Source organism: Crocuta crocuta, unplaced genomic scaffold (assembly GCF_008692635.1).
Source record: "Crocuta crocuta isolate KB4526 unplaced genomic scaffold, BGI_CrCroc_1.0 scaffold170, whole genome shotgun sequence".
NCBI lineage: Eukaryota > Metazoa > Chordata > Mammalia > Carnivora > Hyaenidae > Crocuta > Crocuta crocuta.
Genome location: NW_027527853.1, coordinates 7,564,768 through 7,591,384, shown reverse-complemented (window position 1 = coordinate 7,591,384; position 26,617 = coordinate 7,564,768). Strand labels below are relative to the sequence as shown.

At 39.6% G+C, this 26,617-nt stretch overlaps 1 protein-coding gene across 1 annotated transcript in view; it reads right to left on the bottom strand.

Annotated features, from left to right (window-relative positions):
- The window catches only part of HTR7 (5-hydroxytryptamine receptor 7), an 84,924-nt gene that overhangs the window by 6,515 nt on the left and 51,792 nt on the right, over positions 1-26,617 (bottom strand). Inside the window, exon 2 of the mRNA XM_077780457.1 lies at positions 1,224-1,982. Coding sequence (XP_077636583.1) covers positions 1,224-1,982 — 759 coding nt within the window. The remainder of the gene's footprint in view (positions 1-1,223; positions 1,983-26,617) is intronic.

Genomic DNA, 26,617 nt, shown 5'->3' with positions numbered 1-26,617 from the left:
GGTTTTCAGTCTCATTTGTGGTTGGACAGGGGGTGTGTGGGGGGGTCTCCTAGGTTTGGACCCTCTGGCACTTTGGGTGTCCTCCTGGAGCAGCGCTGATCCTTTGCCGCAGTTGTTATACACATTACACATATTACATACATGTATATGTTGTCACATACATTACATAAAGGAATGTAATATAATATATGAAGAGTTCATAGAAGTAAGATTCAGATGATGCACTAGCTTACTGGGGGCGGCCTTAGTCTCCAGCTCTGTTACCTCTTCTGCCATATGAGGGCCTGGACAAGATGGTGATGGCGGCCCATGGTTTTCTGGCTGTTCCCTCCTGCCGGGTCTGGTGGAGAGGAGCGCCTCCCCCTCTCACGTCCAACACTGCTCTGCTCACTCTCTCACCAATACCTTTCATCTTCTCATCCCAATCTCTTCGCCCTCAAGCAGCTTTCAAACAAGAGGAAGTGGCCTCTGCCTCAAATTTAAAGTAAAGCGGCGTGTGACGAGCTGACAGCTAATGGACTCTATTGCGTCCTTCCTTCTTTACAACAGTGTGGGCTGCATGGACACAGCCACCTCCGTACCACCGCTGGCCCTCTGCAAATCCTCCTTCAGATCCCAGCTCCTACTGCAACTGCTTCTAGGAGGGTCACTGAGGCCTCCTAGACAGACTCAGCGACATCATGGGTTCCCTCCTCCCCACAAGGTGGGCAGCGCTTCCTAAACGCTCTGCAGCTTTCAAGACTGGGCCTCATACCAGCACGTCTCCCTGCTAACCACTCTCCTTTGTCGCAGGCTGCTTCCTTTTAGCCTGTGTGAATCTGCTCCCTTTCTCAAACGACTTTATCAGCGAAGGATGAGGTCATCAAAAAAGCTTTACTGGATGTCAGAGAAACAGCAAAGAAAGCAATAATGTTACAGGAATGGGGGATCAGGGACACGATCTGGATGTCGTTTATGGGAAAAGGACGGGACACAGCCCCTTCCTTGTCCATCACGCCGACTGCAAGTCATCACAGATCAGTCCCTTCTTCCAGTCCCGCAAAGTACCTGACTTCAGCTTTGGGGATTGGGAATTCTATTGGGGGGAGGCCTGGAATCCTCAGTATTCTCCATTCTAATCTGACCTGCTTGGTAGAAAATCAGCTAGCCCTCTGGGATACGCCTCAAGAAGTCCCGTAAAAGGGGTCGGGGGAGGAAAGGAAAACAGTGATAAATGACCTTACAGCACAAACTCGGCTCTCTCGGGCCTCTCGGCGAGCTTCAGGGCCTCGTGCATGCCTGCGGCTGACAGCTTGCGGTTGATATTCCGGTACTGGCACTGGAGCAGGCTGCGGTAGGTGGTCCTCAGGTCCCGGTTGAAGAAGGCATAGATAAAAGGGTTAATGAGGGAGTTGGCATAGCCCAGCCACAGAAATGTTCTCTCCACCCAGAGCGGGATACAGCTGCAGGCGGTGCCGCAGATGAAGGGTCTGGCCGTCGAGAGGAGGAAAAACGGCAGCCAGCACACGGTGAAAGCCCCGACGATGATCCCCAAGGTTGTGGCTGCCTTCTGCTCCCTCTTAAAGATGGAGATGTTTTTCCTTTCATGTTTGAGGAGTCTCGAAAGGTTGGCACACTCCTCCACCTCCTTCTGGAGCTTCACCATGCCGTTCAGGGAGATGATGCTGTCTGGCTCCTCGGCGCGGGGGAAGCCGGGGAACTTGTGCTTGGCGGCGCTCTTGCGGGCAGCCTTGTAAATCTGGTAGTACATGAACAGCATGACAGACATGGGGATGTAAAATGCCACTGCCGTGGAGTAGATTGTGTAGCCAAAGTCCTGGCTGATCAAGCACACCTTGTCATCATTGACATTCTTGGCCCATCCAAAGAGTGGCGGTAACGTGATGGAGGCAGAAAGAAGCCAGACGGAGAGAATCATTTTGGCCATGCACTTCCCATTCTGTCTCACCGGGTATGTGAGTGGCCTCGTGATCCCAAGGTACCTAGGTGAGAAGTGGAGAGCGAACATGTGACTCTAATTCCACCTGAGCAGCGAGAAGCACCACCAGCCAGGTGTGAGGCTTTACACCCAGCTGTTCCATTCCTCAGGGCAGTCCTTCTAGGCAGGCGTCACTATTCCCATTTTACAGAGAGGTAAATTAAGGCTCTGAGATATTACCTACTTCTTTCCAGGCCATACAACTAGCCAGAGGTACTGCCAGGGTTCAGCCTGGGAGCTCTCTATGATGCTAAGCCATGCTCTCCATCTACCTTGCAGCCTCTCCTACTCCATGCAGTCAATGAACTGAAGATTAAACACCCGCCCTCCCCCCACCCCCACTGCCACCAAAATCAGCTGGGAACAAAATGTCAAGCCTGATGTTGGATGTTGTGACACATCCTCACAAATTAACCAAGGTCTACCACACTCTGATATTATACACCCACTGATCTCCTGGGTTGTCTTAATTCAGACAGGCTTTTAATTCATTTTAAATTCCCCTTTGCACTGTAACGAAAGTATTTCCTAAAGATCACAGAGATTTGTGAGATATTAAGGAAATCCTAGGGTTTGGGAATGGAAAGTAGCCAGTGATCATTTTTTATGCCCAGAAAATTCTCACACAAGAGTAATGTCAGAACAATCTATAAAATAAAAACGGCCTACCTCGTCTCTCCTCTCCTGAGAAGGATCACAAAAAAGGGGCACAATTCTGAAAAATATGAGGTAAAGCCAACGTTTTTTCTGTGCTTAGTTCTATATAGAGAATAAATATTTCTCCATCTCTGTTATCAAGGATTTCCAATGCAAAAGAGACTCAGCAAACAGAAAACATACACAGCAAGATGTTTTACCAAATGTTTAATGGTTTTCAGCTTTCCAAATTTGTTTTCTTCTCTGTATTTAAAGGCCTTAGCTTCTATTTGGAGGAGGATGCCAAGAGCCCGTAAGAAGCCAAGACAGGTGAAAGCTGTCATTTTGTTGGATTTTTATTTCATGGATGTCTATAAAAGATGCACTCTTCACACATGAAAAGGAAGGGAAGGGAGTCCCCAACTTACCAACAGGTTATTTTCTGAAAGGCTCTCAGTTGGTAGGTTGAAATTTTAAAAATAATTGTTTTGTGCTAGATATACCCTCATGTATTTTGCTTAAATTATCCCACAAAAGTCGAAATCACGCTTTCCCAATGAGAATTAGCATCATTAGATATCAGTAGAAATGAATCGCCCATGTTTGCTTATTCATCAAGAGTATTCATTCATTCCTTCCACAAATACTAATGGAGATCTTTCCACATGCCAGGTGCTGTCTTAAAAGTTGGGGATACGGCAGTGAATAAAAGAGACAAAAATCTTGAATGCAGGCACTTGGGAAATCGTGTTGGGTTGAACAGAAGAACTGAGCCTCATGGAATACTGAAGGGACTCCTGATTCTTTCCAAGGATTCGGGTGTCACTGGCACAAGGTATTCATTTCACAATCTCTAGGTCCCTTTCCCTGAAAAAGCTAACCCACAAGCTCTACTGTGGTTTATCAGTAATTTTAGGACTAAGTTTTGGCTCTCAAACAGAATGAAGGACAAGAAAGATGGAGCTTTTACTGAGAATGCAGTAATTAGAACTGAAAAGGAAGGGAAAAGAGAAAATCAAGTAGGGAGCAAGGGAGGAAGAGGGGAAAGAGAGAGGAAGGAAGGGAAATGTGGAGTAGATTTTGCCATTTTGGAATTATCTGAAATTATCTGAGTTTTAAGCTGTTGGGAAAAAATTTTAAGACAATAAAAAAATAATAATAAAAGGTAGATGAGGAAACCCTTGAAGAAAGGTGTTGGAACCAAACAGAGACATAGTTAAGCTAATCCCTATTCTTAAGATGTTTCATTTAAAAATGAAATTTCATTTTTAATATTCATTAAAAATGAATATATATATATATATTTATTTTTCAGGAATGAATGGTTCAGGTGTCTCCTGCTGTAACTGCTTTGCAGACCTTTGTTCTCAGATCTCATATTTGCTCTCTATCAACTCCTGTGAATGTAGCCTTTTGGCTTCTTCCTTGTTTCCGAGCTCCCCCAGCAAGCCTTTGCCAGGACTTGGATTTTGATGATCTTCTCTCTTTGCCCGTAGCCACAGGCATAAGCTGCTTGTTCCCAAACCTGGATCAAGCTTCCAGGATACTATCCCAGGCGGGAGGTGCAATAGAAGAGACCAAATTCCTACAGTTCCCCAGGTGGCCACCAGATGGCACTGTCAGACCATCTTACACCTACTTACTGGGGGGTTGGGAGGTGGGTAGTTAGGGCAGGTAGGTGTTTACCAGAAGGAGGAAGTAGGATCACTCTCAACAAGAAAATTTATATTTTATCTGTGGGGTTATACAAAAAAATTAGCAAGCCTGGAATTCACAGCCTCGTAGACTCCTATTCTTGAAGAAGTTGGTTCAGTTTTCCCTTCCCTTCTTCCCATAGTCTTTACCTAAACAGGGAATTCTATCTTCAGGCTTAATTAAATCCAGCCTTTCTTCTGCTCACATAAATAATAGGGAATTCACAAAGATTATCCCTGAGAGACCGAGTACCAAGAACATCTCACAATATTAAATAATCTCATAAGTACAGCATGCTTAGTCATTCTAATATACTTAGCTTGACTTATATTGCATTTCCATGATAAGGGTCAGCCCACATTTGGTCCTTCCTGGATGTACAAATTATATTCCATAAATTCCTATTTTAGACTCCATTCTCAAGTCATGTCCTATGGTAAGGCAATTATATTTACTTTTTTAGTCTCCTGGGTACCATCTGGTGAGACTTTTGAAGGCTAAAATCCACCAAAAGATGATTTAAAAATATGTTTGAGTGCTCATTAAAGTGTCTGGAAATAAAATAAATAAACAAAAGTCCATAAGTTTTTTTAAATCAATACAATTAGAAATATTATGAAAGTAAATAACTCTATTCATGACAACAATCAACTAAAATATCTAGTTAAATGTTTTAAAGGCCAGATTCTATATGAAGAACACATAAAATGCTACTGAGAGACCTAAAAGAATGCCTGAATCTATACGGAAATTTTTAAAAACTAAAACCCAGTATTATAAAAGTGCCAATATTCTCTCAATTATATAACTATATATAATTTTACAAAAAAAGTATACAAAGAGTATATACACACACATAAACACACACACACAATATGATTATACAATAATCTTGTACAACCCTACTTGAAATTTCCAGCAGGGCTTTTCTTAATTTGACCAAATGATTCTTACATTCATCATGTAAATATGGAAAAAACAAAATCTGAAAAAGAAGAAAATTGAACGGATACTTATTCCATAAAAAAAAAAAAATAGTATAAAGCCTGGGCACCTGGGTGGCTCAGTCTGACTTCAGCTCAGGTCATGAACTCTAGGTGTGTGGGTTAGAGCCCTACATTGTACTCACTGATGTCAGCACAGGGCCCATTTCAGATCCTGGGTCCAGCTCTTACTCTGCTTCTCCACTGTTTATGCTCTCTCTCTCTCTCTCTCTCTCTCTCTCTCTCAAAAATAAAAGAAAAAAAAATAGTGTAAAGCCACAGAAACAAAACACAGTAATAATTATTCAGAAATAGACAGGTCAATTGAACAGAACAGAACCCAGAAATAGGTTCACATATATAAGGGAATAATGTAAGAAAATGAGTCGCTTTAAATCAGTGGTAAATTGGGTATGTATTCTTAAAGTCTGAAAACTGACTAGCGATGGGGGTAAGTAAAAATAAAACTGGCTTATCTTTCTCCTTATTCAAAAATAAACCCCAGATGGATCAAAGATTATCATGTAAAAAATTTAAACTCTAAGGCTACTATGAGGAAACATGGGTATCTCTGCAATCCTGCAAGGACAATCATCATTCCTAACTATGATACCAAAGCTTAAAACTATAAAGTGACACAGTGATAAATTTTTGACAAAAATTTTATGTACAAAAGTAAAAACAAATAAGTGACATTTAGTTTAAGTTAAAAATCACTGTGTATGGAGTTAAAAGTCAAATGACGAACTTAGAGTCCAAATAACAATAACTCAATATTCACAGATCTCTTACAGGTCAATGAGAAAAAGGCCAAACCATCCCAATAAAAATATTGAAGCAGTGAAACAAAGAAGAAATAGGGATATCCAACAAGCACTTGGAAATATGTACGATTTCATTCATAATCAAAGAGATGCAAATTTTTAAATGATGACAGAATTTTTGGTCATTTGTCAATTTTTAAGAAGGACAAAATCAAATATTGAGAAAGTGTGAAAAACCATGCACGCTATCATTTTGCTGAGATAACCATTCTGGAGGGCAGTCTGGGAACTGATATACAACAGCATTTACCTTTAGGCTCAGCAATCAGGCTTCCAGGAATTTACGAATATAACTGTACAAGTGCGAAGTGCTAAATGTGCAAGAATGTGAACTAGACACATAACAGAGAGGGGGAAGTTGCAGTATAAATATCTATCAATAGGAGGTTAGTTAAATCAGGGTATATGCATGTACGTATGGATACAGATATGAATATGGATATATAATGTAACCATTAAAAATTATGATGTATTTACTATTTACTGGCAAGAAAGCACAGAGAAATGGATAGAAAACAATGTCTAGCCCTAAAAGACAAGTAACAGAGCATCATATATTGTATTAATTTCTTTATGTAAAACTAGATGTTTGTATGAGTGAGTGTGTGTGTGTGTATATACCAAGATGTCTAGAAGAAATCCTACTAAATATAAATGGCACTTTTATCTGAGCTATAGAAATTTGAGTAGTTTTAAATTTTTTCTTTTTCTTCCTTCCATCCTTCCTTCCTTCCTTCCATCCTTCCTTCCTTCCCTCCTTCCTTCCTTTCTTTTTTGAGAGAGCGAGCAAATGCACATTTGAGCAGGAAAGGAGCAGGGATGGGGAGAGAGAGGGAGAGAATCTCAAGCAGGCTCCACACCCAGCATGGAGCCCGACCTGGGGCTCAATCCCACCACTGTGACATCATGACCTGAGCAGAAATCAAGAGCAACTCAGCCACCTAGCTGCCCCTCTTTGTACTTTTCTATGCTAAATTTTTGTTAACTGTATGGAAAGAAAAGAAGGAAAGGGGAGGCAAGGGAGGAAGAAAAAAGGAGAAAGAAGGAAAAGAACACCATTTGATTCTGAGGATATAATAAAACATTAAGGACAATTCTGTGATTCCTAAGTCACCTAAGTGATTTTGGCAATATAGAAGACCTGGTTAATAAAATCTTTAAAAAGCTGGTAATTAAATCTTAGATTGTGTTATTTGATTAGCTTTCCAAAAGTGTTTTTATTACATTCATAAATTCACACAAAGGAAACAGAACTCACTGGCATTTAAAATCCCATAATTAGTATATAAAGTAATACTGGCATTCAGGGAAGTGTTTGTCCAAATTACACATTCATTCTCTCAAGNATTCTGAATATTATCTAATATGCATGGTTAATACTTGTCACACTACCTTTTATGGCACCTTACTTACGCTCACTGTTAATTAGAAAGCAGGGTGCTTATAAAGCCTTCAGAATTTAACTTTAAAATGTACACAAATGTGAAAATACAGTAAATCTCACAGACAAAGGCACCAAAGTATTATATAATTGAGAAATATATGCAACTCACAATAGGGGCTCTATTAAAGAATGGGTTTGTAGAAAAAGAGGGTTAGGGAGTTAAAATCTAGGGAGGGGGATTAGAAAGCAAATTAACTCTGCTGTCTGTCTTCTATTCTAACTGTATAGAAATTATAGATAATGGTTCTTCAATTAAATGGCTTCTCCTGAGTTTTGCTGCTATAGAATAAAAATAATTTAGGGGGTAAAAGAAACAGGATAGAATTACACTTTGGGGATTGTTAGGCTTAAAAAAGTTTTGTACACTGAGAACACCATTTCCATGAGAACTCCCCTCCTTACAGGTGAAATCCACTGGCGTCTGCAGCCTGTATCAGTGGTTTCCAAAGTTGTCAGAACATCAGAATCGCTGAGAAGCTTTTGAAACACACAGATTCCCAGATCGCCATCCACAGATCCTTTTTTTTTTAATTTTTAAAAAGTTTATTTATTTTTGAAACAGAGAGAGACACCGAGTGTGAACAGGGGAAGGGTAAAGAGACAGAAGAAAACACAAATCTGAAGCAGGCTCCAGGCTCTCTCTGAGCTGTCGGCACAGAGCCTGACCAGCGGCTCAGACTCTGAAGGGCGAGATCATGACCTGAGCCAAAGTCAAATGCGTAACTGACAGAGCCACCCAGGCGCCCCAACACGGATTCACTTTCAAGAAGCTCTGGAGGCCCAAGACTTTTTTGTATTTAGAGCTGTTGTGTTCTTTATCCTATGTACTGCTGTCAGAGTAGCCTACCCTTGTTCAATTTCAGACTTTACTCTTGTTGCATGAAGGACTTTACTTATGCTTTACGTATTTCATCTTAGTGGTTTGCTTCCAGTTTGGCCCAGCAAAACATCATGAATCACATCTCCATTATGCCAGCTATTAGCTCAGTCTCCCAGTTGTGTGCTGTGTGCAAGTGAGAGGAGTGTGGTTTTTATGCTTAATGAAGCTGTAGATTGTTTTTAATGCACAGTATATATAGCAGGGTTTTGGAAACCTTTCTGACAATAAGAAATAAAAACAAATATTTCTTATAATAAATATATTTTACACAGTCACTCAGTACACAAAGACTTATGTATATAAATAAGAAGCTGAGGCAGACAGATGTATACAAATGTAGGCATACAGACATAGACATGCATACATTTATGTATATGAAATTGAAACAAAAGTTTCACAATACCAACTCACCATTATAATTTGCAGTTCAGCCTCTTGTATGCTATTCTACTTCAGATCTTTCAAATGTTGGTCTTAATGCACTCAATTGATTTCATGACCCAATAATAGATCATGACCCAAAGTTTAAAAATTACTGGCCTTCAATAAACATATGGAAAGGTGTTAAATATCATGAGTCATCAGGGGAAATGAAAATTAAAAGCACACTGAGATACCACCAACACCCACCAGAATGGTTACAATTAAAAATGATGATGACAATGATAATAAAAATTGCAGTGCTAACTGTTATGTGAAGACAGGAAGCAAGTGCCATTCTCATACATTGCTGGTGGGCATATAAATTGATTCAGTAAGTTTGGGAAACTATTTTTTAACATCTATTAAAGCTGAGAATATATATATATATGTATATATATATATCTTTCACATAAAGCTTATATATAAACATATGATATATATAATCTCTAGCAATTCTTCTAAGTATACTACGAACATTCATCCAAATTCCAAAATACATGTATAAGAATGTACATAGCAGCACTAATGGTAAGAGCCCCAAATGAAACCAACCCATTCCACAAGAATAAAATAGTACAATGGGTACATAAATCGTGGTATATTTACACAATAAATTCCATAAAACAAGAGCAAACCAACTACTGCTTAAGGCACCAACATTAATGATTCTCACAAACATAAAACTGAGCCAAAACAGCCAAAAAGAAAACACAGTTCAAACAAAGGCATAGCTAACATATAGTGCTAGACACACAAGAATGGTGGCTACCTTGAGGGGACGGGGGATGTTAATGAGTAAAAGGGAGCCTAAGGAAAATTGAGGAGTTCTGGAAATGTTCTATTCTTTATCTGGGTGTGTTACATAAATACGTTCACTCTGTAGAAATTAAGTGAATTGTGCATCATGATTCTGCAGTGCTGGGAATGTAAATAAAGAAGGTTAACATTAAAAATTAAAAGTAGGGGTGCCTGGGTGGCTCAGTCGGTTAAATGTCCGACTTCGGCTCAGGTCATGATCTCATGATTTGTGGGGTCGAGCCCCGTGTTGGGCTCTGTGCTGACAGCTAGCTCAGAGCCTGGAGCCTGCTTCACATTCTGTGTCTCCCTCTCTCTCTGACTCTCCCCTGCTCATGCTGTCTCTCTCTCTCTGTCTCAGAAATAAATAAAAACATTTAAAAAAATTTTTTTAAATAAAAAGTAAAAGGAAAATTTTAAGATCACATCAAACTTACCATTTGCCATTAACCTATATGTTGACCTGTTTTCTAAAACCGTGGTTCTAATGTGATTCCACTACACTTTTAAACCATTTTCATCAGTGTTTCCAGGCTGTGATTACAGTCAGGACCAGTAACATTCTAGACTTCCCATTGTGGTCTCAGGGTTTGGGAAGAAAACCGGGCAGAGGAGAGGGGATAGGAACAAACACATACACACACACACACACACACACACACACACACACACAAAACCCCAATAAAATTTGGAAACTGAATTACGAAAGCTTCCTCTTTGAAAAAGTAAATTATAAAATAAGAAATGATAGTTTCCCTGTAGGGAGAAAATCAGTCTTAATTAAAATAAAGCAAATCACTTAAAGCTAAAAGTACTTTTTAAAAATTCATATACTGTATTGGTTTACTCGTTACATAATTAATTACCACAATTGAGTGGCTTAAAATAACACCAAATCAGTAGGTGTTCTCACAGTTCTGTAGGTCAAAAGTCTGGACACATTTCCACTGGTTCTCTACTCAGGGGCTCACGAGGCTGAATTCAAGGTGTTGGCCGGGGCTGAGGTGTCATGTGAGGAGAACTCTTATAAGCGTACATGTTTGTTGGCAGAATTTACTTCCTGGTTGGTGCCGAACTCATAAAGGCTGCATCTTCAAGACCAGCAGGAGAGTACCTGCCACATGTCTCAATCTCTCTGATCTTTAAATCCTCTTTGCAAAGGGCTCACCTGATTAGGTCAGACCCACTGACACTGAAGGGGAAGGAATTATACAGGGCATACACACAAGGAGAGAATCTCGGGGCCATCTTACAATTCTGCCTACCACCGATACTCAGTGATAACAGAAGCTAAGGATACAGAAAATTCTCCACCAAATGAGCGCAACACAGATCTATTTGCTCCCTACTCAAGCTGCCACAAACCTTCCAGGGAGACTAATCTTGTCTGTACTCTATCGTAAAGAAATTGTTTTCTGCTGAATTTTTCCATCATTCAATGCCAAAAAACCCCCCAAAAAACCCAAAACAGAGGTTTTCTCTGTCAACTCAATTTTTAGCTAACTAACATGTAACACTCTTTACTTATCAAAAAACTATCAATTTTTTTGATAATTACATAAAGTCATGAAAATAAATAATGCAAGAGATTAAGTGACCCCTGAATTATACTTGGTGTTTAATCACTTCAACTGTATCTGAACTGACACTAAAGTCTGAATTTTCCCACCAAAGAATTTTATTCCTCAGAAAAAGAGAGAAATGTAAAGGTAAAGAGTGAGCCAAAATTTTACTAACAACAATAAAACAAAGGAATGGCATAAAACTTTACTTCAAACTTCAAAAAAGTACAGACAGGGAAAAAATATATATTTTGTCTTATGATAGTACAAAGTGGCTTCTAAGCCCACACCACCCTGCAGAAGGAGTAATGAAGAGGATAAGTGAATAAAATTCTTAAATTTCTGACTAGTATTATTTGAAGTAAATTGAGGTGACGAGGAGCCAGTGTAAGATAAAGCCATGAAAAACCATCAAGAAGAGAAGCCCCAACGTATCATTTTAGCAACAGTGAGTAGGGGCACTAAAATGTGTTATCTTTCAAGGCACTGAGGTTAAAATGGGAGATACACCAAGGTCCCTAAAGTGGGTAAATCTTTAGCATAGTGGAATGTGCTCTGATATGGACACTTAATGAGGATTCAAAATAAAGAACAGTCCTCCACTAAGGGCTTTTCATTCAACAGCAGTAAAGAGTCCACTCCTTCCCCTCCCCCAACCCTACCCCCTCAGACTATAGGAAAGTAGATACAATAATTAAGTAGCTTAAAGGGAGGCAAATAACTGATGTCAAATAAGGCAGAAAGTCCAGGTGAATTCAACTACACAACGTCAGAATAAATATTAAGATTTAAATAACTCAAGTTAAGAATGAAACAAATGGGAAAAAAGTGTTATAGCAACTATACAAACATACTACAATAAGAGAAATGAATGAAGAAAGCAAGAGAACACAAAAGACTGTTGAAAAACCAAATCAAAAAGAAAAAACACCCTTATATTGGAAGCAGTCTTCTTACAAACACTTTTCATTGCAAAGGACCTCAACAAGTACAGCTGACTTGTGAACAATGCAGGAGTTGGGGTGCTGTCCCTCCATGCCATCAAAAATCCATATTAACTTTTGACTCCCCCCAAACTTAAGTACTAATGGCCTATTGTTGACCAGAAGCCTTCTGGATAGCATAAAGAGTTGATCAGCACACATTTTTTTAATATAATATGTATTATATACTGTATTCTTATAAAGTAAGCTAGAAAAAATAAAATAGGAGAATCTCATAAGACAAAAAATACATTTACAGTACTGTACTGTTTTAATTTTTAAAAACCCATATATAAGTAGACCCATGCAGTTCAAACCAGTGTTGTTCAAGGGTCACATATATACATAATCACTAAAGCAGGGACTCAAAGATGTTAAATTGGCAGAATGAGATAGAAGAAGAGACTCTGAAGTTAAGGAAATAAGTGGAAGTCAAAACACTGCCAGTTCAGATCTAATAGATAAGTCAGAAGCAGCTAGGAAAAGAACAAACACACTTGAAAAGCAAATTGATAGCATGAAATAAAGGCTGGAGGTAAAATAAAACAATGCAGAGGGAAAAATGTATTCATGCAATTGGATGGAAGATGACAGACAATGAGGACACACAAAGACAGTACAACATGAGGATAACTGGTGCTCCCAAAGAAACAAAAGAACCCAACAAACAAAATGACAACAACAAAATGTAAATAGAGGTGCACAGAGCTACAATATAGGATATTTTCCTTAAATCCATGAAAGAGGTTAATGTCATGATCAGAGGGACACACAACACAGTTGGAAAAAATGACAGAGAATTATCAACAACAAGACCTAACCAGGTAAAGTTATTGAACTTCAAGACACAGAAAGATGTGGGGCACCTGAGTGGGTCAGTCAATTAAGGGGCGAACTCTTGATTTCAGCTCAGGTCATGATCTCGTGGTTTGTGAGATTGAGCCTCACATTGGGCTCCATGCTGACAGGGCACAGAGCCTGCTTGGGATTCTCTCTCTCCCTCTCACTCTCTGCCCCTCCCCCGCTCGTACTTGCTCTCTCTCAAAATAAATAAATAAACTTTAAAAAATAATAAAAATAAATAAAGACATGTAAAGATATATGCAGGCGTCTACACTGAAAAAAGAAATCAAGAAATGTCTGAAGGGAAAACCATCAGGCTGATTCAAACAGCATCATTCCATAATGGAACATAACACAAAAATGTACAGAAAGATGTGAGTGTGCAATAACATTATACCTGTCATTTAAGGTTATAAAGTCAACAAGTAGACATTCTCAAAGATGAAAGAATTTGGGGAATATAGTACTACAGTATCCATAAATTTATTTTGGCGGGGGACACAATTCATCCAACCAAAAGATGAACCAAAATGAAGAGCTTAGAACCAAAGAAATAATGATTATAACTGAACCTGTTTAAATATAGAACTAGCACCTGTGGGAATTATATTAAAAAAAAAGAATGTAAATTTTACAAAGTGAAAATAAGACAAGACACAAGAATCAGGAGTTGAGGAAAGTAGTGTAGGATACAGTGTTAGAAGACTGATCACTTCAACTTTTATAGTAAGGAACAACTATTACTGTCTATAAAATTTTAACATATAGTTTATATAAACCCAACTTCTTGATGGTTGCATATTTTCCCATTATCTTCATGTAATCTTTTAGGAACTAATAACTCTAAAATTAATAGCCCTTACTTCAGGTTTTTACTTCCTTCATTTTAATTTTATTTTTCTTTTAAATTCAAGTGAACTTTGTTTTAATATTTTGTTAGAATAACATGTATAATGTGATCTCCTTCTTATAATTTTTCCATCTATCAACTTTCTGCCTATCTACTGAGTCAGCCAATGAGTGTGAGCCATCCTTCTAACTGAATAGCAGTATAAAGAGCATAAAGAGATCTCAAAACAATAACTCACCAAATGTTAGCATTTTTTTTTTGTCTGCACAGGAAAGTTTAGATGATTTCCTCCTTTATTGTGTTTTTCATAATTGCTTGAAATCTTTATGATGAGCATATAGGATTTTCACAAAATTATTTTTAATTTTAATTTAAAATAATAAAAGGCCTTTTTAGAAAAATCATGGTTTCAGCCAGTAATTTCATTCACCTGCCAGTTGGTCCTTCTTTATAGATCTCTCTATAAACTTGGCAAGTTTGGGATTAGCTGCTGACTTAGCCATACTGAGTTTCTCAGAAAATTGTGCAAATTATCTTTATACTATAAGTTCTCATTAACTTCTTGAAATGTCAAGTACATCTTGGGAGTAAGCCAGTTCTGGGCATCTTAACAGTCTAATCTCCTAACGAGCAGTGGTGAACTACAGGGGGCTTTATATTCTTTGCCACCCTGTCTTTGAGAGGTAAACTCTTCTCCCTTTCTTTATTCTGGGATAGCCTTGTGACTCATCTTTACCAGCAGAGAGTGGGGCAAGTGATGTGTGACTTCTGAGACTGAGCCTTAAGAGGTCTGTGGCTTCCGCCTTCACAGCTTGGATAGCTCCCTCTTGGAAGCCCACCACGCTGCCAGGAAGCCCACGCTAAGCATGTTAAGAAGGAGAGCACCATGGAGAGGAGCACTGAGGAGTCAGACATGTGAGGAAAGCTTTCTTGGATCTTTCAGTCTGGCCCAGACACCTGGTGGGTGCGACGAAATAAATAAGCCCTTATGATGCCGTTTTGTGTCAATGAACCACCTACATGAACTCCTGACCACAAAATTAGGAAAAATAATCAATAAAGTAAAGTTACAGGGTGGTTTCTCATGCAACAAGAAATAACTGAGACAGAATACCAATGCCATATTCTCCTATTTAGCACATGATCTCGGAAATTGTATTTGCTGACAAGCACTTCACCTCATTCCCAGTAATGACCTATGACCAAACCTACAGCTTCATCTTGGCATCTGCAGCCCCTAAAAATGAGCCACAAACACTCACTGGTGTTTGAAGCAACTCTGAAATTCATTCAATGCCTTCCTTTACTTTGACTCCACCTTAACTAATTCATTTGTTCAATCAAAGAATGTATCCTGAGCACCTATGATACAGTAGGTACTGTTTAAGGACTGGGGATACAGTAGTGAACAAAAGAGATAAAAATCCACAAAGTCTGAATCTAAAAAACCAAACAAGTGAATACACAAAAACAGAAACTGAAGGATAAATAGAGAGAACAAACTGGTGGTTGCCAGAGGTGGGGGCGGGGGGATGAGCTGGTGGGATGGGCGAAATAGGTAAAGGGGATAAAGAGGTACACATTTTGTAACTTTTCAGATCCAAAATAAATAAGTCATGGGGATGAAAAGCACAGCATGAGGAAGAAAGGGAGTAACACTGCAATACCGCTGTGCAGTGACATATGGTAAGTACAGTCACGGTGGTGAGGGTAGCGTAATGTTCAGAATTGTCCAATCCCTATGTTGTATGCCTGAAAATAATATGACTTGGTATGCCAACTATACTTCAATAAAAACAAACAAATAAACAAATAAATAAATAAAAAGAATTTTAAAAATCTACAAATCTTACAATCTGGAGTGGGGCAAAGAGATCATAAATAAATAAGTAAAACTGTTCAGTAGGTCAGAAATGGTGTAAGTACAATGGAGAACACAAAGCAGGGAAGAGGAACAGACAGTAGTGGGTGGGCTGGGGGCAAGCTGCAGTACAGATGTGCACCGGGGTCCCTGAAATGTGGTGGCGGACTGTGCAGCCTTTCTTGAAATGTTCTCCGCTCTCAACTGGTGTGTCCTTGCCTTAGTCTGTTTCTTTATCGTAGGCTGTATGGAGAAGCACCATCTCCATACAGCAGCTAGACAGTATTCAACACGTGGATTAAAGGAAAACAGTTTATTTCTTTTTTTAAATGTTTATTTCTAAAGAGAGAGGAATGTGTGTGTGCTCAAGTAGGGTAGGGGCAGAAAGAATCCCAAGCAGGCTTTGCGCTGTCAGCATGGAGCCCGATGTGGGGCTTGAACCCACAAAATGTGAGATAGTGACCTGAGCCGAAATCAAAAGTCGGATGCTCAACCAACTGAGCCACCCAGGTGCCCCTAAAATGAAACCAGTTTAAGTCCTGCATCAGGCAGATGTGGTTTGAATTCTGGCCCTGTCCTTTTACCAGCTAGAGTACTCTGAGAAGGATACCTAGCCATCCTGAGCCTCCACTGCCTCACATGTGAGAAAGGGGGAAAGAATGGAGTCACTTTGATGGTTCAACAAGAAGGTGTATGTCAAGTTTCCACACCACCCACTATCTAACAGACACTCAAAAAATACAGCTGACTTCCTTTCCTCAGAACCCCATTTTAAAGAAAGGAACTGGCAAATAGGGCTGCAACCAGAGTCGATCTCGTGGGAGAGAAAGAGGACTATGATACAAAGCAGCTGGGAAAGGAAGAGCAGAGGGTGGTTATGCCCATGTACAAGAGCTGGGCAGGGCAGGACAGGTGTCTGTGCAACTTGCTGGCATGAGGCTACCTGGACTTGACTTGGTAAGTGGCAGTATGAATAGAGAAAAGAAGACAGAAGCAGAAGATACTGCTGAAACAGAGTAGATAGAATGTAGACATGATTTAGCAAGGACTGGTGGGAAAAATAGACAAAGAGAAAGGAAGAGTTCAAGAAATTCGTCAGTTTTCAAGCCAGGTGGACTGAAAGAGAAGAAGCTCGCAGTTTTCAAGCCAGGCTTATCTGAAATAAGCCATCCTCAATCTACAGGGATCATCCACCTTCCAGCACAAGAGGCCCCTGAGACAGAAATCACTGGGATCACTGAGGACCTCTTTAGATCCAGTGGACATTGCTCCCTCCTTGTCATGCTTGACAGCTCTGCAGCCCTCAGCATGTATTCACTGGCTCCTTCTTGAAACTTCCCTTGGTTCTATACTGACACACTCCCCCAGTTCTCTGGCCCACTCTTGCCAAGTCTTCTTGCCTGCCTTGTCCTCTACTATGGGGCCTTTATGTTTTAGAATTCCTCCAGGCTGGGTCCCAACCCCATTTTCCTTCTAACTCTGTATTCCTTAGTTGTGCTCATCCATTGCCAGGGCTTTAAAACACTCTACTGGATGATGATCCCGGACCAGACTTCCCCATGGAGCTCCAGACTCACAAATCCAACTGCCTCCTTCACATCTCTACTTTGATATTTCTAAAGCATCTGGTTCATGACTTCAACAGACTTTTATTAAACACCTTACTGGGTCTAGCACCATCTCAGCCTGTCCAAACATATCATCGCTTCCACAACCTTAGCCTCCTTTTTTCCCAACTTAGTGAATCCATCTAAGGTTATGGTTCAGGAACCTGGGACTCATCCTGGACTCCTCATTTGTCATTTCCCCTGCATATTGACCCAGGCCTGCTTACTTCACCTCTTCAGAAGCTCTAAAACCTACTTACTTCTGTCTCCACTGCCACCATTCTAGAATCATTAATTTGCCACGGATAACTGCAATGGCCTCTTAATGGGCCTCTCATACCTATTCTTCTCCTTCCTAATCCAATCTCCTCCTACATCCAACATGATCTTTTCTTTTTTTAATTTTAATGTTGAATATGTAACATCTTCACATACTGAAAAAATTAAAACAAGAGCGTATACTGAGAAGTCCCTTGCTCCAAATCTTGCCCCATCCTCCTCACTCCCTACATTCTATATGTATCATTTTTACTAAAATCTTGTGTACACTTCTAGCTTTTCTCTGCACAAACACAAGCAAATAAGAATATATTTCTTCTCTTCAACTTTCTTATATTTAGAACAGCATACTGGATATACTGTTTTGCTCATTGCTCTTTTCACTTAAAAATATATCCACGAGATGCTTTTACACTGGTGTATCAAGAGCTCCCTTGTGCTTTTTTTAGAGCTGAATTAACATTCTGTTGTGGGGCTTTGCCATCATTTATTTATCCAGTTATAAATAAATAATGGTATAAATAAATTCTAATGGTACCCACAATATTCATACTTGCCTGTCCACCAATGAGAGGAAAAAAGAAATCCACACTTAAGATGAAAAAGCACAAAAAAAGCCAAGGTCTTCCTTGTGAGTTCAACTCTCAAACATAGTGGCCACCTGTCCTTGGGTTGGAGTTTGAAGAAAAGGGAGAATGTTTTTGGCCAAGTCTGGTCTTAAGCTACTGATGATCCCACTGACACAGAGCAAAGAACTGATGTTTCTTTCTACAAGCCAAGAATACTCTCATTAACTGGAGTCTGGAGCCTCGTCTACAAATAGCTCAGGGTGTGTATCCCTGAGCCATCCTTGCAGAAAAGACAAGAAGACAGGTTTCTTCAATGTAGCTCAAGTGGCTGCACTATCTGAATGTAAACATTATTCTCCTCCTACTTTATGAATATCATACATAGCAGTCTAAACCCAGCAATGTTTGAGTTTTTAAAAAGCATATAAAAATATGGCACCTAAAATCTTGTTTTTTGTTTTGTTTTTGCTCTGTCAGCACAGAGCCTGATGCAGGGCTTGAACTCATGAACTATGAGATGATGATCTGAGCTGAAGTTGGAGGCTTAACTGACTGAGCCACCCAGACACCTCTGGCACCTATAACTTTGGATAAGACATTTGTTTCTGCATTATCTATATTTGTTTCTGTATCATTACTTTGATAACACTTTTCCTTTCTTAAATGAATGTATAGAAAGCTATGAATTAAATTTACTCTCTGTTCTCTTTCCCATTTATTACCGTTGATAATTAATTTGCCTATTTCCATTAATTTTCCTCCAAAGCAATCAACTAGCAAATACATTTAATCTTGAAATACATATTATACATGCATAATTTCAATGTTTACTTTCTGAACTAGATTGCTTATCTGCTCTAGGCCTATCACAAATGTTCACAGATTTCCACTGAAATAGAATATAAAACAGCACATACTTATCAAAATGTATTTTCTGGTTTAAGTTTTAGCATAATAAACTTTGGCCCTTATAAGTAACTATACCAAATATATACTTTAAAATAATTATGAGGATGAATGAACAAAATAATTTTTAGAATTAGAAAATCAATGATATATTCCAACCTAGAAACATAATTTAAAAAATTAGATTCTAAAACCCAAAGGAAAAATAAACAGCAACAACAGAAATTGTTGGCAAAATAACAAACACCAATAGTTGGTTTGTTGAACAAAATGAATAAAATTGAAAAGACCCTTTGTAGACTGTTAAATAAGGGATGAAAAGAAGAAAGAAATGAGAAAGAATATAGCATTTAAAAAGATCAATAGCTTTCAAAGTAAACTAAAGCCTGAAACAAAGATTTTTTTTAAAGAAGCTTTTAGTAAGAACTATAAATCACTACTTGTATAAAAACAGTATTTAGGAAGATAATTGAAAACTGCTTACAAAACTACTACAATTCAAAAACCTCCTAATTCAGACAGCATTAGAATAAAATTCTAAAAACAAAACCATACATTGTAACAGCATAATTTTTGCTCCGATCTGCTTAATAATCTTAATATCTACTTAATCCACCTAAAAAAAAAAAGCAAACAGACATCAGCTATTTGGTTGTTTATTTATACTCTTCTTTAATGTTAATCCTTTATTCTCACATCTTTTCAATATTTTTTCCTTAAAATGATATTATTCTACTAGGTTGAAATGGTATTCAGTACTAGTTGCTGATAGCAGCCAACCTAGTCTAACCACTTAGATGTCTTCCTCTCCTCAGAAACATGAAAAGTATCCAGAAGACTCAGGAGATTTTTCTTCTTCCTTCCCCTTTTAGCACCATTAAAAAATCACCACAACTTTAGTCCAGAGGCCCTTCCTCCCCTTAGACCCTTTTTACATAACATATCTTTACACAAAGGCAAAACTCTTTAAGAATAAAAAAAAAAAAGCTGATAAATTTATTTTCTACTTGTGTGAGGAAAAAATTTTATTTCTTTTATACATGTATCTACCTAGAAACCCACCCTGCTTTGTGTGAGTTTAAGGAAATCTGGCATATACTTTTCCTTTTATCTCCAGAATGATTATGCTACAAGAGTAAGAAGAGCAAAAATAATTCTGCCTCATATTTTCCAAGTATTTGAATACTACTAGCTAACATTTACGGAGCATGCAAAATGCCAGCCTCTGTGATGAATGCATACTTATGTCACTGGATTCGGTCCTTGCAACCCTATATGGTAGGTATTAGCCACATTTCACAAATAAGTAAAATTAGGCTCAAAGAGGTTAACTTCCTCTTCCAATGATTTCACATAGCTAATAAAGCTCAAAACTGGATTTCAAACAGCTTTTTTCTGACTCTGGAGCTTCCTCCTAACCAATACATATTTTCTATTTAATCATTTACAAATCACATCCATATATGTGCCCTCGTATAATCCCTCTTTTTCCATTTATGTTGGAGAATCATTGCAAGTCTAGTTGGAAAGAGCTTAGAAGCCCTAATCGATTCAACTCAAAAGTTCCCATTTAGAACATCCCAAGCTTTTGGTTAAACTCATACATTGTAGGAAAAGTCACAGCTGCTTAAAGCAAACAGCTATGCTGTTGGATAGCCACACGTGTTTAAAAGTTCTACATTAGGTGTAGGACAAATGTGCCTCTCAATGGTTCCCCTCTGTGGGTGCCATTCTTTTAGAGCAACTGAGAATAATTCTCAATCTTTTCCATATGACAACTATTCAAATGGCTTCAGACATTTGTGATCCCATTTCACTCTTCTGTTCAGTTAGGTCCTTTCCACTGGAGATGACAGAACCCTGAGTTCAAACGGGCTTAAAATAGAAGGCAAATATAATGGCTTACGAATAAAGAAAGCTGAGATCATGTTTCATGCATGTCTTGATCCAGGGGCTCAAATGATTTCACTAGAATCTGGGTTCCCCGCAATTCTCATCTCTATACTCATCCACATGGCTCCATTCTCAAACCCAGTATACGGCAATATGGCCGCCAGCAGCCACAGAGATATTTTGTAAGGTTCAGCCTGATTCAAAAGTGTGCTTTCTCCCACCAAACCCAGAAAAGTCTTTTTATTTGTTTTTGGGGTTTTTTTTCATTTTATTGTCTCTGATTCGTTCACACGCCCATCCCTGAGCCAATCATACAGGTCCGGAACACAATACCCTTCCCACCCAATGCCCAAGATGGGGGAAGTATCCACTCCCCCTAAAACACACAGAGTAAGAATAGGGTGGGGTAGTTTCCCACTAAAATAATAGTTATTCCACGCATCTTCCTTCTTTTCAGTAGAATTTGTCAGCAACCTTACAGCATGACTACAGAAGTGAACTCAGGACTCCCAACATGTCTAAATCATCATAGATGACATAAAAAGAGGAATCGGGTTTTTTCCCCACATTTTTGTGTTATATTTATAATTCAGGTTTATATAGTTATGTTGATAATTCATAGTGTTTCTTCTTTGGGAAACTGGGTGGCTCAGTCGGTTAAGTGTCCAACTTTGGCTCAGGTCATGATCTTACAGTTCATGAGTTCCAGCCGTGCAGCGAGCTCTGTGCTGACAACTCGGAGCCTGGAGCCTGCTTCCCATTCTGTGTCTTCCTCGCTCTCTGCCCCTCCCCCACTCACACTCTGTCTCTTCCTCTCTCAAAAATAAACAAACATTTAAAAAAAAAAATTCAAAGCATTTCTTCTTTTTTGGAGTTGTTCTTCCCTTAAGTACTGAGACAACTGTGTCCCTAGCTTATCCCTTAGGGAGACACTATTATACAACGGTATCTCTTTTGACGTCTGCACTTTTGTCTGGCAGGTTTATAATTTGGAGGCTGCTTCACCTGAGTTTTGTTACAGTGTTGCATCAGTTATGTTAGGCTGGAAAAACATCTTCAGAAAACCCAGCTCCAGATGACCTAACCAATGAAAATGATTTATTATCACCCCAAACAAGAAGTCACAAATTGGGACAGCCCCGAGATAGTTAATTTGTGAGCCCAACATCATCAGGGACTGGGTTTCCTTGCAGCTTTTTAATCTGCCATTCTCCATGTTCAGACTCAGCAGCTCCAGGGACCTAATACCGCTGCTGTCATTCCAAGCATCACACACACAGCAAGACCAGTAGAACTGTGACAGAGCAGTCCTTCAAAAGCATTTTTTTTTTAAGTTTATTTATTTTTAAGAGAGAGAGAGTGAGCACAGGGTAACAGTTAACAGAGAGCCCAACGCAGGGCTTGAACTCACAAACTGTGAAATCGTGACCTGAGCCGAAACCAGGAGTCGGACACTCAAACAACTGCACCACCCAGGTGCCCCATAAATTTTTAAGGGTCATCTTTCCCAAATGGCCCACAGCTCGCCAGCAAGAAATATATCACATACCTCAAACCAACTGTGAACAGAAATAGAAGACTGCCATGAATGGTTTGGTGAAACAAGGCCATGGGTAGAAGAGGGAGTGCCTGGACAAAATAGGTTTTTTTTAACCATGTGCTTGGGGAGATAGCAGAAAAAAAAGAAAACCATCCATCACTCGGAAATAGATCTTATTAACATGTTGGTGTTCTTCCATCCAAACTGTTATTATTTCTTCCCCTTTTCTGGTTGCTTCCTTTAAAATTGTTTTATTCATTTGTCTGACAAATATTTATTGAGGACCTACTATGTTCCACTACTGCTTAAGGCGGTGGAGATTTGGTAGTGATAAAGGCAAAGACACAAATAATTTACGTGTTCTTTTCAGGCAGTGTTAGGTGCTCTGTGGATGAATTTTACAGGGTGAGGAGGGTACAGTGGGATGGAATGAGATAGTGAGTTGAGAGGAGGCCTGAGCAAAGTCCTGACACAGGTGAGGGTGTGAGTCACCTGTGAGCCAGAGAAAGCAGATCCTATGTGCATAGGCCCTGAAGGCAGCATGTGGCTGTGTCACAAAGGCATAAGGGCCACAGCAGCGTGGAATGCTAGAAAGAAGGGAGATAGAAGGCACTGATAGGCAAAGTGGTCAGCAACCAAACCTTAGGGGGCCTGGCCAGCCATTATGGAGCCTTGGGCTTTAGTCGAGGTGAGGTGAGAAGTTTCCCAAAGAGCTGAGCAGGGCAGACAGGGCCTGGGTTACATTTTTAATGCTCACTGGGACTGCTCTGTGGAGAAGAGACCTACGTGGAGACAAGGCTCTAAGGAGGAAGATTTTTTCAAGATTCTCTGACAGCTTTTCACGTTCATTTTTCTCTCATTTACCAGAACAATGCTTCCTATTCACCAGCTTTCTCCTCTAACTCTGGGAGTCTGTTTCAATTACTTGTTTAAATCAGCACCATCCCAGAGAATTATAATATGAGCCACAGATGTAAGCCACATATGTAATTTAAAATCTCTGGTAAAAAAAATTAAAAACAGAAACATGTGAACTTAAAGTTAATAACATACTGTATTTAATCCATACATCCTAAATATTAGCATTTCTGCACATAATATAAAAGTTTTAATGACAGGTTTTACAGTTTTTACTTATATAAAGTCTTTGAAATCTAATGTCTATTTCACACACACAGCACATCACAATTCTTGTTAACCTCCTGTCAAGCTTTCAGAAACCACATATGGCTTCTGGCTACCATATTTGACGTGCAAGTTTGGGATAAGAGTTTCCACCTGTTCTTTATTCCTTCTAATGTGTCCCTTATGCTGTTTCATGTCTTTATTATGTGAGGACTTAATTTGATAAATATTTTCATTATAAAAGGTCTGACCCACTTTAATTTCCAGTATCACTCAGATCTGTTGGATGGCCATTGTCTCATTCTATTGCCTCTTTAGATTCACTTAAAAATTTTTTTAAAATATTTCTTTATTTTTGAGAGAGAGAGAGACAGCATGGGAGGGGGGGGGAGAGGGGCAGAAAGAGGGAGACACGTATTCTGAAGCAGGCTCCAAGCTCTGGGCTGTGAGCACACAGCCCAGTGAGGGGCTTGAACTCACAAACTGTGAAATCTTGACCTGAGCCGAAGTCGGATGCCTAACTGAGTGAGCCACCCAGGCTCCCCATAGATTCACTTTTTAGTGTTACCTAGGTGGCTCAGTCAGCTAAGCGTCCAACTTCAGCTCACATCATGATATGATGGCTCATGGGTTCGAGCCCCACTTCAGGCTCTGTCTCTGTGCTAACAGCTCAGAGCCTGGAGCCTGCTTTGGATTCTGTGTCTCCCTCTTTCTCTGTCCCTCCCCTACTCATATTCTGTCTGTCTCTCTCAAAAATAAATGAACATTAAAAAAATAGATTCACTTTTTACTTTCAAATACTTTAATTCAAATACACACTCACATATATGTATGCTAGTCAGCTCTAGTTCAGGAAAAGCAAACTGTTGGAAATCTTTATAGCTTCAACTAGCTAGATACATTCTATTAACCTTAGAAAAGATGTGAAGCTTAACTATTTTTTCTTTCTCTTAAAGCTGTGACCTAACTCTGATGTAATCATGTAAGTAATTTTATAAACTCATACCTCACACATCACATAGCAGTTTTCACATAGGTTGAAAGGATATAACTTTGGAAAAAAAATTTAAATCGACATTTAAGCAGAGTAAAATTAAATTATCAGTTATAAAATGCTGATTAGCTAGAATACTTAGGGAATTAGACGATTTTGTTAATTGAATTCTAAAGTTAATGTTTGCTCCTTAATGTGAAAAATCTTTCTTAAGTATATTAGGCAGATTTCCACTAATGAAGTATAGTCTGCTGACTGTAATAGATTTTTCTTTGATGATTCCAGAAGTTATGCAGTCTCAGCACTATTATTCTGACTAACAGCCATCTATATACAGAGATACAAAGGAAAGAAAATCCAATTATTTAAAGTCTTAGTTAGGTTGAGGTCTGGCCAGAATTCCCTGGAGCATGGCAAATGAGAACAATTATTATTTTTAAAAGTGTATTTATCAATTTTGAGTGAGAGCGAGAGAGAGAGTGCGCCTGAGCAGGAGAGGGGCAGAGAGAGAGGGAGAAAGAGAGAATCCCAAGCAGGCTCCCCACTGACAATGCGGGGCTGGAACCCACAAACCATGAGATCATGACCTGAGCCAACATCAAGAGTCAGATACTCAACTGACGGAGCCACCCAGGCGCCCCAAGAACAGTTATTATTTTATAAAGTGAGGGTAACTAAGAATGCTTTTGGCCAAATATAATAACGTTTCCCAAGCAGGGTGTGTCCTCCTCCGGAGGGGTCCTGAACAGCTGTGGTGCCTCTACAATGCCATCAGCGACCCATTCTTCTAAATTCCCTGTTTTAACAAACTTATCTTGGAGCCTTAAGATGGCACCTACCAAAACACAGCACGCCATCCATGTTCTAGTCTAGAAGGCAGCAGAAAGGTCAAAAGGCCAAAAAGATAAAGCTAACCAAGTCTGCCCAGTTTTGAGGAGTTCTCCAGGAGCCATGCCCAAGAACTTGATAAGTCTCAGTCCCAGTGGCCAGGACTGTGGCACCTGACCACCAGAGCTCCAAGAGAGGAATTTGGAAGGGGAGTACTTCCACTGGAAGCATTGCCAATCTAAACAAAACCAGGGCTCTGGTAATCAAGAAAAATAAAAGAATGGGTTTAGGAAAAGGAACCGGCAGTTGCACCCAAGGGAATTGTGGCATAACTGCGGGGAAGAGGGAATTGGCTTCCAAATTCCCTACGACTCACGGCAGTGGGTTGGGACGTGAGCAGATAGGATCAGTACAAGAGAACACAATTTGTGTCGAAAAGTAATCGTGCCACTTCCTGACCCTCCATCCCAAACCACTTGTGTCTTTTGGTCTCTTCCCCCTCAGCCAGTGTTGGGCTCCAGGGACACTTCCAAGCATACTAGTTCATACTGTTCTTTCCCCCTCTGTTTCCCCTGAAGTGGACTCTAACTTAGGTGAACCGTGGATCCCGGGGAACAAGGACGATGGCATGTCTCTCTCTGCCAGCCATTTCAGTTAGCAGGGTAGGCCACTGGACGTGTTGAGTAAAAATAAACCAAAAGAAGAGTCTCACTATTCAGGCCACTCAAAAGGGACTCCTTTAAATAAAATGGGATCCCACAGAAACACAAACTGTAGAATCGCCCTCTACCTCTGTAATTAATATGGGCCACCTCCACTTGCCTACCTCCACTGCCTCTCACACTGGGCTCTCCTGTTTCTTCCACTGTCCAAACGTGGCTCCGTACCTGGGCAGCCATTGTCCACGTGGTCCTCTTCTCCCTGCCTTTCCTTGACTCAGTTCTGAACTCGACTCTTCAGCTGTGACTCTAACTATGGTCCCACCTATCCGACAGGAGATCAGGCATCCAAACTTTCCACACAGCGTGCTGACTGCACGAGTGGATCCCCTCGAAGCGAGAGTCTCTGCCTGGATTCTGGTCATGACGCTGGAGAAGCACCAGTGGGGGGAAGATATTA